Raw genomic sequence first — 14,016 nt, 5'->3', positions numbered from 1 at the left:
CTGCCATTTTACCTGATTGTCAAAACACATCTCTACTGAGAACTGAATTTTGTCGGCTATAACCGCTCCGCTGGGAAAAATGGCATAGATCACCAGAGAAGGATGAGGGGCTAGTCTGGAAGTGAAGGTCAGTGAGATGGAGAAGGAGCCTTTCATTCCTGGAAAAGAAGAGGGGATACACAGGGATGAGAATGCGCGCTCGTCCACCAATGACCTCCAACCACAAGTCTACGCCTCTCATTGCCCTAGCTGCGGCCCCCCCATTCTCCTGCTCTGTGGTGATCAGTGGTATTCTCTCATTGCTTCTTCTCCGTGGCTTCTGGGATAACAAGAGCTTTCTGGAAGTTGAAGATATTCTTTCATCTTTCAGTGGAAGCCTAAACACTCACCTTCCTTCTCAGAATTCAGGTGTTTCTGCCCCTCTATCTCCAAACGCCCTTTCCCCACTACCTAAAAAAGAGAAAAGAAAAAAAAAATCATCAACCGCACAGAAGTTATGGGACCCTACTTGTGGAGCATCCCTGCCTCTCTGCATAAGGAAAGTCTCCTTTCTTTGTTCCATAAGGAAAGTCTCCTTTCTTAGTTCCAGAGCCTGGCTCAGTGCTTCATGCCGCATCCGTCAGTTTGTCAAATGTCGGATGGCACCATGAGCCTTGATGACCCTTCCTCTTGGAGGCGCTCCCGAGAACCACGGCCAAGGATGGGAGGAGACAAAGGTCATCATTACTTCGGGGCCAAACGGAACAGAAGCCATTCTTCACAATAGAGAGCTGTCCACCGATTCTTGAGGGTCTCCAGGTTTGATTCTCTTATACTCCTTGTAACATGAAGTTAACCCAAAATCCATCCGTCTTCATAACTTTTTTTTTTTAATCGCTTGATTCAAAATTCAATGGAAACGAGTGCACTTTAAACTGCCTTAAGCCCTTCTGACATTTGACTCTTTGGGGGAGAAATCCCCTCGTCGAACTCTCCCTGTTCCCTCACTTGAAACCAAATTCAGTGAAACTGTTTCTGAGCAGGCTGTCAGCTCAGACTGCAGTCAAGGGCTCTAGGGCCGGCTCTTCAGACTCTCAGCTGGCCCTCAGCCCTTCCACACTGATCAGCCCATCCACCCGCCCCCCGGCTGTCCCCACACTCCTGTCCCGAAGACAGCGCCCGTGTTAGCACTCTGACTCCTTATGTTGTCTACCTCTCCTCATCCTGTTTGGTCAGGATGATTGTTTCTGCGCGAAGACACTGAAATGAATCAATGGGGAGAAAATCCCTCAGAAACTTGGAGAGGGTGATAAGAGAATAGAGACTCTGGGCCCTGGCAAACCCGGGCTTTACACAAATCTAATTCCCCGCTATCACCAAGGTGACCAGTAAAGCCGCTTATCAAGCCACAAGTTGTGATTTTACTCACACCACAAAGCTGCTATCAGTGTTAATTTTAACCTTTATCATCTATTTTTAAATTACTGACCAATGAATCACAGAGTGAAATTTGTTCTGAGTCCCAGCCCCTCCGCACCCTCTCCCCCATTCACGCACCCAGCTCCCATTCAGCCCTGACCAGCAATGTGTTCTCCTTAATTCTTCGTTTTATCTTCCCAGTTTCCCTGGGCTCCTTTCTAAAATCTCTTTTTTTTCACATCCACCCCCATCCTTTACACCGACACTGTGCAATACAGTAGCCACGAGCCACATGTGACTGCTGGAGCCCTTGAAAGGTGGCTACTGGAAAATACACACTTTGAGTTTCAGAGACTTGGAACTCAGCTGAAACAAGAAGTGTAAAATATCTATGAATAATTTTGGTGTAGATTTCAGGTTGACACGATCATATGTTGGATACACTGGGTTAAACTTATACATATATACGTGTATATACGTGTGTATGTGTGTGTGTATATACACATATGTGTGTGTATATACACACATATATACGTACATATATGTATGTATTATATATTATGTATATATACACATATAGATATGTATTATTATACATACATGTATGTATTATATATTATGCATATATGTATTGTTATACATATATGTATGATTATATATTATGTATATGTGTGTATATACATATATGTATTATTGTACATATATGTATGTATTATATATTATGTATACATGTGTATATATACATATATGTATTATTGTACATATATGTATTATATATTATGTATATATGTGTGTATATACATATATATGTATTCTTATACATATATACATATATACACATATACATTATATATACATATATACATACATGCATATATTATATATTATGTATGTTATATATACATATATATTATGTATATTACATACATGTATATATTATATATTATGTATATATGTGTGTATATATGTATATATACATATATTACATACACACATATACATGATATTTTATATATATATTCTCTACACCCAGTGTGGGGCTTGAACTCATGACCCTAAGAGCAAGAGCTGCCTCTTCCCCTGACTGAGCCAGCCAGGTGCCCCTAAAATGTATTTTTTAAATTAGTGTGACCTATTCTTTTCATTTTTTTAAATACGGCTTCTAAACATTTTGAAATTAACCACGTGACTTGCACTGTGTCTCTAGACATAAATCACCCTCTCCATCTCACTCTCCTCATTTCCTTTCCTTCCCTCGTGCACTTTCCCCAGCCCTCATTGCCCTGTCTCACATAGTAGGAGAAGATGACTTCCTGGGCAGGGATCGCATCAGCGGGATCAATGTAATAATCCACCAGCACTTCCTGGGGCTGGCCACATGCCAAGACTCCGTTTGGCTGGTGGATGCCAAGGAAGCTACGAGTTGTGTTGTAGAAGGGCTGTAGGCGCAGATAGTCGTTCTGGTAGTAATGAGGCACCTGTTCTGGCTTATATACCAGATCTTCCATTTGGAATCTGCCCTAAGAAAAGAGAAAGAAAAAGGCTTTTAACACAAGCCCCCACCATAGTAACCCCATGGACTTCTTATGGTTTTCAAAACCATCTCTCTCAAATCTTCACTGCCTAAGAATGGCCTGTGGATGTTTTACTAGAGGTCCAGCTAAGGATGATTGAAGAATCTGTAACAGTGGTTATGTGCAGCAGCACTTTGGTATGTAGACGAGTGAAATTATAGTTTTCAAGTGATGCTCAATTGTGGGTGATAAACCTTCACGGACTGATGCAAGAGATGTAGATAAGCATGACTAAGATTACACAGAAATCAAAGCATACATCCTAGGGATAAGAAAACCAGGTGTAAAGGATAGTAAGGTTAAAAATAATCATTTCTAGGGGCGCCTGGGTGGCTCAGTCGGTTAAGCGTCCGACTTCGGCTCAGGTCATGATCTCACGGTCCATGAGTTCGAGCCCTGCGTCGGGCTCTGTGCTGACAGCTCAGAGCCTGGAGCCTGTTTCAGATCCTGTGTCTCCCTCTCTCTGACCCTCCCCCGTTCATGCTCTGTCTCTCTCTGTCTCAAAAATAAATAAACATTAAAAAAAATTTTTTTAAATAATCATTTCTATTAAGGAACGAAAGAGATGAACATATGAGAAGGGGGGGAAGGAAAAAAGAGAGAGAGAGGGAAACAAACCATAAGAGTTTCTTTTTTTTTTTAATTTTTTAAAATGTTTATTTATTTTTCAGAGAGAGAGAGGCAGAGTGCAAGTGGGGGTGGGGCAGACAGAGAGGGAGACACAGAATCCGAAGCAGGCTCCAGGCTCCGAGCTGTCAACACAGAGACAGATGTGCGGCTCAAACCCACGAACTGTGAGATCAGGACCTGAGCCAAAGTCGGACGCTTAATCGACTGAGCCACCTGGGGGCCCCCGAACCATAAGAGCTTCTTAACAACAGGGAGCAAACTGAGGGTTGATGGAGGGAGGTGAGTAGAGGATGGGCTAAATGGGTGATGGGCATTGAGGAGGGCACTCGCTGGGATGAGCACTGGGCGTTGTCTGTAAGTGATGAATCACTAAACTCTACTCCTGAAACCAATATTGTACTGTAGGTTGACTAACTAGAATTCACATAAAAATTAAAAAAAAAAAAAAAAGAGGGGGAAAAAATGAAGATTATTTCTAAGTAGAGTGACTGAGTGAGGCCTTATGTAAACAATTACTTAAATGAGCCACCACACAAATTGTATGTGTTTGCTTAAGCAGCATGGTGAACGATGGCACTCATGGGCCCAATCCATCCCTCCGGTATTAATGCCCTCTGCCACGTAGTCTTGTGTTGCCCTGTTAGTCTAACTGCAGACCCACCATGTGACTTGTCGGGAATGGGATGTGAGCATATGCAAGAGAGGGAGAGGCTTGGAAGAGCCCTTGCGTGTCGACCTTTGCTCTTGCTCCCAGTCATGGCTGTAAGAATGTACCCGAACTAGTTTGCTGGGACGTGCGAGCCTGGCCTTCATCAGCCAGTTGAGCCACAGCATGTAAGAACCACCCCACTCAAGACCAGCAGAGCTGCCTGACTACCCCAGAGGGACAAGAAGTGCCCCAGAGGGACACACTTGTGGTTGTATAATACTAAAGTTTTGTGGTTGTTTGTTGAGCAGCATCGTGTCACAGCTGATAACTGGTATGAGTTGCCTTCCCTGGAAGTTATCCAAAACACAGAGTTTCCTTCTTTGCCATGTTTATGAGTAATGGCCCCAGAGCGGGTGGAGGGAGGGACATAAAGGGAAGAAAATGACTCTGAATTATCTTGTCCTCCCTACTCTACTTTTATTTTATTTTTTCATGTTTATTTATTCTTGAGAGAGAGATAGGAAGCAGGGGAGGGGCAGAGAGAGAGAGAGAGAAGGGGACAAAGGATCTGAAGCGGGCTCTACACTGACAGCAGAGAGCCTGACGCGGGGTTCGAACTCACAAACCTCGAGATCGTGACCTGAGCCGAATTTGGATGCTCAACCAACTGAGCCACCCAGGTGCCCTCTCCCTACTCTGATTTTAACGTTTATTTATTTTTGAGACAGAGAGAGACAGAGCATGAATAGGGGAGGGCAGAGAGAGAGGGAGACACAGAATCCGAAACAGGCCCCAGGCTCCGAGCTGTCAGCACAGAGCCCGACGCGGGGCTCGAACTCACAGACTGTGAGATCATGACCTGAGCCGAAGTCGGACGCTTAACCGACTGAGCGACCCAGGCACCCCCCCACTCTGATTTTAAATATGGGACCAAACAGAGATGAGGATAAGTCGTACGATGAATTAGTAGAAATAACATTGCTTACCTGAAGGAAAATTTATTCGGTTGATATTAAAGACCAACAAAAGTTTTTGTCAAGTGGGAAGCAGGACTGGTGAATGATGCTGACAGAATGACAAATGAGGGAGGAGGGGAGAGAACAGGAAAAGTTTGAGGTCTTCCTTCAGGGAAGCCTTACCAGAAAGCGTGTCCTCTTTGGTGCTTACCTCCAGAGAAATATCTCTCCCATTCCAACTGACTGTATCCAGCTCGAAGGGAGCAAGGCCATCGTTGTCAGTAGTTAGGGTCTGGTTGGTGGTTCCATTTATGCCAGAAATCACCAGAAATACTGAATGATTCTTGAGGGGGGAGCCGTCATGGCCCCTAACTCTTATCTAAAGGGTGAAGGTTATGAGGGCATGAGTTAGGGTTAGGTTTGGAGTCGATTCAAGTATGAGGTGAAGTGAGGTGAGAAAAGAAACTCTAAGAATACATTTCACGAAAGAGTCCAGAAACAAGTAGATGCGATTCAAGCATTGGAACCTGACATCTGTGGGGAAGTGAGAAGCAAACAGAAGCAGCTCAGCCTGGAGCAGGAATAGATTTGTCACGTAGCTAATGAAGCTTCAGTACCCTTCATTTACACAGGTTGCCCCCCTCCAAGGCTCTCTGTACATTATTATTTTTTTTAATTTTTTTTTAACGTTTATTTATTTTTGAGACAGAGAGAGACAGAGCATGAACAGGGGAGGGGCAGAGAGAGAGGGAGACACAAAATCTGAAACGGGCTCCAGGCTCTGAGCTGTCAGCACAGAGCCCGACGTGGGGCTCAAACTCACGGACCGTGAGATCATGACCTGAGCCGAAGTCGGACGCTTAACCAACCAAGCCACCCAGGCGCCCCTCTCTGTACATTATTATTTTTTTTTTTTTAGAGAGAGAATCCCCTTCCACTCCCAAATTTATAACCCATAGGCTCCCAGAGAATCTGGATCTACCCTTGGTCTAGAGACAAGATGGCTAAGGATTGATCTAAATAGATCTAAAAGTATGCTACATTATTGTGCTGAACGACTGTTTGGGAAGTTAACAAAGATAAACTGGAGAGATGGACAGATTGTCAAGTATCAGAAAGAAGACTCCAACAAAGGAAATTTTTAAATCTCTGAAGAAACTGCTTAAGGAGCGATAATTGGCTCCCTGTTAAGCCACGTTTAATCTTGCTTAGATGAGGAGCCAGACTAGATGATTTCTCCAGATACCGTGCAGGTCTAAAATTCAAAGATTTGGACATTAGAGTACGAGTCCCGGGCATTGGGAAAGGCAACGAAGTCACATTAATATTCAAGGCACATCTCATGTGAGACTAAAGGCAGCACAATCCAAGGAATTAAGACTATATACTATGGATGCAGTCTGCCTGGGTTTGATCCTAGGTGCCACTTACTAGCTGTATAACTTTTGGAAAATCATTTAACCTCTCTGTGCCTCAGTCTCCTCATCGGTAAAACGGGGCCAATAATAGTGTCTACCTCATTGGATCGTTGTAAGGATTAGACAGGCGAATACACATAAAGGACTGAGAAAAAACGTTAAATGAGCTATTATTATATGTCTCCAAGAAGAAGGCAACAGTGGATGGTTAAGCACCTTTTGGGTGTAGAGACAGGTTTCAACATACCTTCCCAGTGAAGGGGAAATTGGGATAATAAAAATTTTTGGTGTCTTCAAAGGTTATCGATCCCATTTCTGAAGAAATGTAGATATCCTGAGTGGTATTGGCCTCTGCTCCTGAAGAGGGAAACCAGATGTATGATGACCTAAACACCTGGTGTGTGTAACGTAAAATCCCTGAAAGGACAGTGCGACCTTGGACGTATGAAACTGAACACATTTCTGGCCAAAGATCCAAACGAACTCCTCCTCCCCAAACTTTTGGGGAAATAGGTAGTGAATGACAGATTGGAATCCGGCATTTCCCTTTGACGGTGAACTAGGAACAGACTCGTTCGCAAACACTAATGAGGGTAGGTCTTGAGCCCTCTCGATGGGTCTGTTCCTAGGACAGCCCTTCTGTCTCTTTTCTTAATGAAGGCAGGCGTGTCCAACTTACCTGTTCCTTCCTCCACCACGGTAGCCACAATATTGATGCTGTGGCTGTACGTGTAACCAGTGAGGTTGAAGGTGGACATATCCACGGAAGCTGAGAAGCATCCTGACTTGTCAGTCTAGTGAGGCAATCAGGGAGAGAGAAAGGGAGGATGAATCACCTAACTTCTACTCCCACTTGATAATATACCGTAGACAGAAATTCTGATCTCCATACTTCAGTTTCTCCACGTTTAAGAAAGAAAAACTCTCCTCCGACATAGATAATCATGAAGCAACGTTAAAGCTCCAAGATCGGAGAAGGAGGAGAAACAACCAACTGCAGGGCAGGAAAATTGTGCCTCGCGAGGATTTAGTGTAATTTCTCGACTCCAGGGCAGATTCTAAAAGACTTCACCTGTTTAGTATAAAGAAGACTGCCTTGTGCTTTGGAACTGGGACGACGATTGTGTGAAAAGGTTCCTACTCTGGGGTTTTTACTACTTTTCTATATTGGTATATTGGTGCTCAGTTACTTTCGGACACAGGAATAAGTTTCCCTTGCTACATCCCCTTTACTCACCTGTCCAGAAAGGTTCTTGCATCTGTCGGGTAGCTGTTCCCATTGTGCGTCTGGAAAATGGTGAGTATATGCCTTTTGACACACGGATACCTGTGCCGCCCCTCGCATGGGCTTTCCGTAGGTGTACCTAACCCAGAGAAGCATGACAAGTCAGAGTTGGGAGATTCCACTTGAGATCCAGCCCTCCTCTTCCGAGACACCACTTTCCCTTCTTTTCCGTACTCCAGCCTCTGGAAGCACTGACTGTCCTACCCTTCACTAGTCTGGTCCACTTCCCTGCTTTACCCAAAGCCTTAGGGCATCGGCCACCACACAACAAATACCAGCCGAAGGACCGAGATCGATGCTTTTCTTTCTCCTTACCCCGATTTCTCATGGGATTCACTGCTGTGTTCCGCACAAAGCGGCACTAATAATGCTGAGGGGCACGTGGGTGGCATAGTCAGTGGCGCGTCTGGCTTCCGCTCAGGCCATGATCTCACCGTTTGTGAGTCTGAGTCCCACAGTGGGCTTACTGGCTGCTGACAGGGCTGAACCTGCTTTGGATCGTCTGCCTCCCTCTCTCTCTCTCTGCCCCTCCCTCGCTCATGCACACTTTCTCCCTCAAAAATAAATAAATAAACAAGAAAAAAAAAAAAAAGAAAATGTAGGGGCACCTGGGTAGCTCAGCCGGTTGACTGTCCAACTCTTGATTTCAGCTCAGATCATGATCCCAGGGTCATGGGATCGAACCCCATGTCAGACACTGTGCTGAGCGTGGACTGTGGACCCTGGTTAAGAGTCTCTCCCTCTCTCTCTCTCTGTCTCCTCCCCCCTCCCCCGCTTGAGTGCCCTCTCACTCTCTCTCTTTCTAAAACAAAACACAAAAAACCCAAACCCCCCCCAAAAAAACAAAACAAAAAAAGAAAATGTGTTCTGGGAGAAGTCACGGCTCTGGACCGCATAAAATGTTTCGAGTCTTAACCACCGCCTCCATAACCACTCTCCCCTGTCACTCTTCTCCATATAGCTGTAATCTCCACCAGATCCAGAGTTTTAGTCTCACCTACAACAAATTTTCACTAAGAAGGATTCCTCCACGGTCGATAACTGCTTGGGTTCCACCACATCCACCTGAAACTTAGGCAGCACTGGGGAAAGTGGAAACAAAAATGGGCAAGAAAAAGGATTTGACCCCTACCGACAGTAGACAGAGGGATATAGAAACCGTGATAATTAAATGAATTAAGTTAAGGGAGGGGACGAGCAAGGCAAAAATGCTCCTAACGTTATTAGCTGGCTTAGCCAGGATTCAAAAACGAATCAAGAATCCCTCCCCGTAGTATATTTTACTGTACCTTTGCTGACTTGGGGGCAAGATTCTGTCCAATGCTCTGACCTGCTGATTCTCCCACCTACCATATTCTTCCACAAGGAAGGTGCCAAAGGTCTTGCCCCCAGCCACTGCCACGGTATAGGTGCCCAGCGTTGCCTCTGGGGCCAGTTGGAAGGACAGGTCCGCAATGCCTTGCTCCGGCATCACTTCCAGCCACTGGGCAATCCTGTTGCTATTTGGGTCCTGCGTTCATTAAAAAGAAACTTCATGACGTACCTGCCCGTCTCTCGCTCTGCGCTACAAAAAGCAGGTAAAGACACAGAGCGCAGGTAAAGAATCCCACTCCCTGGGATTCATGACCGCCATGGTCTGCATCCAGGAAGAAGGGCCCCCTGTTTCATTCATAATTTTCTTTGTGGCTAAGTTTTCATTTATAGCTTTCTTGTTGCTAAATAAATTTTCCTATAGGGCCGGACCCCACTGGGGAAGAAAAGCATCCTTGTGGATTCAAAGAGTCAGATCGAGTCCTCTAAGGTGTTATTGTCGGTTTCAGAAAGTGGGCTTTAGGATAGCCTTTACAGAGAGTTGTTTGTTCTCGGTGCCTATGTAGGGGTAATGCTGAGGGAATTTATCGTAAGCTACCTGACAGATAAGGTAACAGAACAATGGAGGCGATGCCATGAGATATTCCAGCTTTCTGGTCCCTGTCCTTCTCGGCACTGCCCACAGGTATTCACGTCATAGCCAACTGCTGAGCGTCTACAAGAACGGCCATGACAACAAGAAGAGTACAGAACTGAGCCCGGTGGAACTCGCGTGGAGCAGAGAAGTCACGGGAATCAGAGTGGGAAGGCTGGTGGCCGCAGGGCAGTGTGTCCTTATCTACAGAGGTTCAGGCCTGAGAGGGTGGGAGAGCACAGGCCAGAGAGCAGGCATGGCCTGGGGGGAATTGTGGGTGCTGGGCCGCGGACTCCATCTTGGGCACTGGGCCAACATCTCAGAGTGGTTTCTGGCCTCGGGGTTGAGCACCGAAATGATCTCCCCTTTTCCACAGCTGACAGAAAAGGAAAGGAAACTTCTACCTACCTGTAGTTCCACCATGGAGTACTGAAAAGGAAAACCAGACAACGTGGGTTAAAGCAGGATACGCAATAAGGATGGGCCGAAAGCAAAAGGTTCACGAGGGGCCACCTGGGTGGCTCAGTCGGTTAAGCATCTGGCTGAGGCTCGGGTCACGCACGATCTTACGGTTGGTGAGTTCGAGCCCCACTTCGGGTGAGCCCTGCTTCTCTCTCCCTCTCTCTGTCCCTCATGGGATTCTGTCTCTCCACCCTCTCTCACTTGTGCCCTCCCTCTTAAAAAAAAAAAAAAAAATTCACAAGGTCTGTCTTTCTCTGAGCCTTTCTAAATGGCTCTTTGGTGCCCCCATAAGGGTAACAATGAGCAAAAGCTTATTGGCTGGGGGGGAGGAGAGAGAAGAGATTTCCTCAAAGGGATTGCCAGTCTCCAGAAACTGAAGAAATGAAGCTTCTGATGCTTTTGCATCCCTTAGTGCTCTACACCACATGCCTTAAAAGAAAGTATTGGGGGCGCCTGGGTGGCTCAGTCAGTTAAGTGCAGACTTTGGTTCAGGTCATAATCTCATGGTTCAAGAGTTCGAGCCCCGCGTCAGGCTCTGTGCTGACAGCTGACAGCTGGGAGCCTGGAGCCTGCTTCAGATTCTGTGTCTCCCTCTCTCTCTCTGCCCCTCCCCTGCCCATGCTCTGTCTCTCTCTGTTTCTCAAAAATAAGTAAACATTGAAAAAAAATTTTTTAAATGCTTTGTTTAAAAAAATGTTTAATGTTGGGGCGCCTGGGTGGCTCAGTCGGTTGAGCGTCCGACTTCGGCTCAGGTCATGATCTCGCTGTTCGTGAGTTCGAGCCCCACGTCAGGCTCCGTGCTGACAGCTCAGAGCCTGGAGCCTGCTTCCAATTCTGTGTCTCGCTCTGTCTCTGCCCCTCCCCTGCTCATGCTCTGTCTCAAAAATAAATAAACCATTAAAAAAAAATTTTTTTAATGGTTTATTTATTTTTGAGAGAGAGAGAAAGAGAATGAGAAAGACAGCATGAGCAGGGGAGGGGCAGAGAGAGAGGAAAGCAGAGGATCCGAAGCAGGCTCCGTGCTGACAGCAGAGAGCCTGATGTGGGGCTCAAACCCAGGAACCGCAAGATCATGACCTGAAGTCAGCCGCTTAACCAATTGACTCACCCAGGTACCGCTAAAAAATACTTTGTTTAAAAGAGTTCCATCAAAGGACCATGTATAGTTTCTTCAAGAAAATGGACGCTAAAACCACTAAGTTCATGGTGAACGGGTTATTGGGCTAAGTGTCAAAGTGTCACCAAAATTACTTGCTAATTAAAAAAAAAGAAAAAAAAAGACAGGGGTGCCTGGCTGGCTCGGTCAGTATAGCATGTGACTCTTGACCTTGAGGTCATGAATTCAAGCCACAGTTTGGGCATAGAGCTCACATTTAAATAAATAAATAAATAAATAAATAAATAAATAAATAGAATTTAAAAAATTTTAAACAGAAGACATACTTTTACCTGGAGAAATTAGGCTATCACCACCTTAAATAAGTAATCAAACTCATCATCACTAATAACGGGACAATCTGACATTAGGTATCTTCTGAAGAGATACATTGGGTGTTCACAGCATTTCCTGATAAATATTTTAGCCAAAAAGGTTCAGTTTAAATCTAATGAAGACCTCAGAACTACCTCCAGAACATAGGGGAGCAAGTTAGACTACAAAGAAAGACATAATCAAATGAATGAAGAATGTCAGATATTTTGGAGCACGTGGGCGGCTCAGTCAGGTGAGGGTCTGACCCTTGGTTTCGGCTCAGGTCATGATCTCAGGGTTGGTGGGGATCAGAGTCCTGTGTTGGGCTCTGCACTGACAGCATGGAGACTGCTTGGGATTCTCTTTCTCCCCCTCTCTCTGCCCCTCTCATTGTCTCTCACAATAAATAAATAAACAATTTTTTAAAAAAAAGAACGTTGAGGGGCGCCTGGGTGGCTCAGTCGGTTAAGCGTCCGACTTCAGCTCAGGTCATGATCTCGCGGTCCGTGAGTTCGAGCCCCGCGTCGGGCTCTGTGCTGACAGCTCACAGCCTGGAGCCTGTTTCAGATTCTGTGCCTCCCTCTTTCTCTGACCCTCCCCTGTTCATGCTCTCTCTCTGTCTCAAAAATAAATAAACGTTAAAAAAAATTTTTTTTAATAAAAAATAAAGAAAGAACGTTGAATATTCTATAAGACAACTAGGCTTCCTCAAAAGTCAATGTCATTTTCTGGAATGGGGACATTCTACAAGTCATTTAGCCTGATCACGTCTCTCACTCTCTCTCCTAAAAAATATATAAGGCGACAATGAAAAAATAAGATTATTTTAAATTATGAGAGGTTTGAAAGATATAACAATCAAATGTAATGCATGAATTTAATCAGATCCTAGTTTGAAAAAAAAATCAGCCATTTGAAAAAAACCTAACTTAAGACAGGTGTTACATGATAGTAAATGATTCTTATTAATTTCCTTAGGTTTGATAATGAGATCATGATTATTTAAGATGTACTTTTTCTTTTTTTTTTTAAGATTAAAAAAAAATTTTTTTATGGTTTATTTAGTTGTTTTGAGAGAGTTATTTAGTTATTTTGAGAGAGTTATATTTCTCACACACAGGGGAAAGGGGCAGCAAGAGAGGGAGAGAGAGAATCCCAAGCATACTCTGCTTTCTCAGTGCAGAGCTGGACATGGGGCTCGATCTCACCAACCGTGAGATCATGACCCAATCCAAAATCAAGAGTCGGACACTTAAGCAGTCGAGCCACACAGGCACCCCTAACGATTTCAAGCAATCTGTACACTCATCATGGGGCTCAAACTCACATCCCCGAGATCAAGAGTCGCATGACCTACAGACTGAGCCAGCCAGGTGCCCCTGAGATATGCTTTCTAAGAGATACATGCAGGGACGCCTGCGTGGCTCATTCAGTTGAGCATCCAGCTTGTGATTTCCACCAGGTCGTGATCACAGGATCCTAGGGTCAAGCCCAGAGTCGGGCTCCGTGCTGAGCATGGAGCCTGCCTGGGATTCTCTCTCTCCCTCTCTCTCTCTGCACCTCCCCTGCTCATGTGCTCGTACATTTCTCAAAATCAATAAATGCGAAATACATACATACGTACATACATACATAAACGTTAATGCAATTAAAACTCTGATTAGAGACTGTACACCTATTAAGTTCAGGGCATTCCAAGTAGTATTACATACACTTAAAAACCAAATGGGATTGGGGCGCCTGGGTGGCTCAGTCGGTTGAGCGTCCGACTTCGGCTCAGGTCATGATCTTGCAGTCCGTGAGTTCGAGCCCCGCGTCGGGCTCTGTGCTGACCGCTCAGAGCCTGGAGCCTGTTTCAGATTCTGTGCCTCCCTCTCTCTCTGCCCCTCCCCCATTCATGCTCTGTCTCTCTCTGTCTCAAAAATAAATAAACGTTAAAAAAAAAAAACTAAATGGGATTGAAAGCTGGAATTTAGATGTGTGGTCTCAGAGAGGGTTCAAGGGCTGCATCTCACTTGGAAGGAAACGGAAATGAAGTCAAGGTGGTGTTTGCCTTTGATTCTTGGGCCAAGCACCACGTCATGTCAAGGCAGCTGTCAGCCTGGATATCAAGGATCATGGCAATTCTTCAGAAAAACAAAAAAAAATGAGAGGTAAGGATTAGAGGGACAGAAAAATTTCCCCCTTCTAGTTTCTTTGGCTAGTCTAGTAATCCAAAAACAGATTAG

At 44.9% G+C, this 14,016-nt stretch overlaps 1 protein-coding gene across 3 annotated transcripts in view; it reads right to left on the bottom strand.

Moving 5' to 3' along the window:
• A2ML1 (alpha-2-macroglobulin like 1) overlaps nt 1-14,016 on the bottom strand; it is a 67,822-nt gene that overhangs the window by 23,623 nt on the left and 30,183 nt on the right. For all 3 annotated transcript variants that reach the window (XM_053225794.1, XM_027074213.2, XM_027074212.2), the window contains 10 exons: nt 10,264-10,284; nt 9,261-9,420; nt 8,908-8,992; nt 7,863-7,989; nt 7,305-7,419; nt 6,873-6,982; nt 5,419-5,586; nt 2,691-2,918; nt 390-450; nt 13-158 (listed from right to left, as the gene is read on the bottom strand). In XM_053225794.1, coding sequence (XP_053081769.1) covers nt 13-158; nt 390-450; nt 2,691-2,918; nt 5,419-5,586; nt 6,873-6,982; nt 7,305-7,419; nt 7,863-7,989; nt 8,908-8,992; nt 9,261-9,420; nt 10,264-10,278 — 1,215 coding nt within the window. In that variant the 5' untranslated portion in view covers nt 10,279-10,284. The remainder of the gene's footprint in view (nt 1-12; nt 159-389; nt 451-2,690; nt 2,919-5,418; nt 5,587-6,872; nt 6,983-7,304; nt 7,420-7,862; nt 7,990-8,907; nt 8,993-9,260; nt 9,421-10,263; nt 10,285-14,016) is intronic.

Source organism: Acinonyx jubatus, chromosome B4, assembly GCF_027475565.1.
Source record: "Acinonyx jubatus isolate Ajub_Pintada_27869175 chromosome B4, VMU_Ajub_asm_v1.0, whole genome shotgun sequence".
In the NCBI taxonomy this organism is placed as follows: Eukaryota; Metazoa; Chordata; class Mammalia; order Carnivora; family Felidae; genus Acinonyx; species Acinonyx jubatus.
This window is presented reverse-complemented; position numbering and strand designations above follow the sequence as displayed.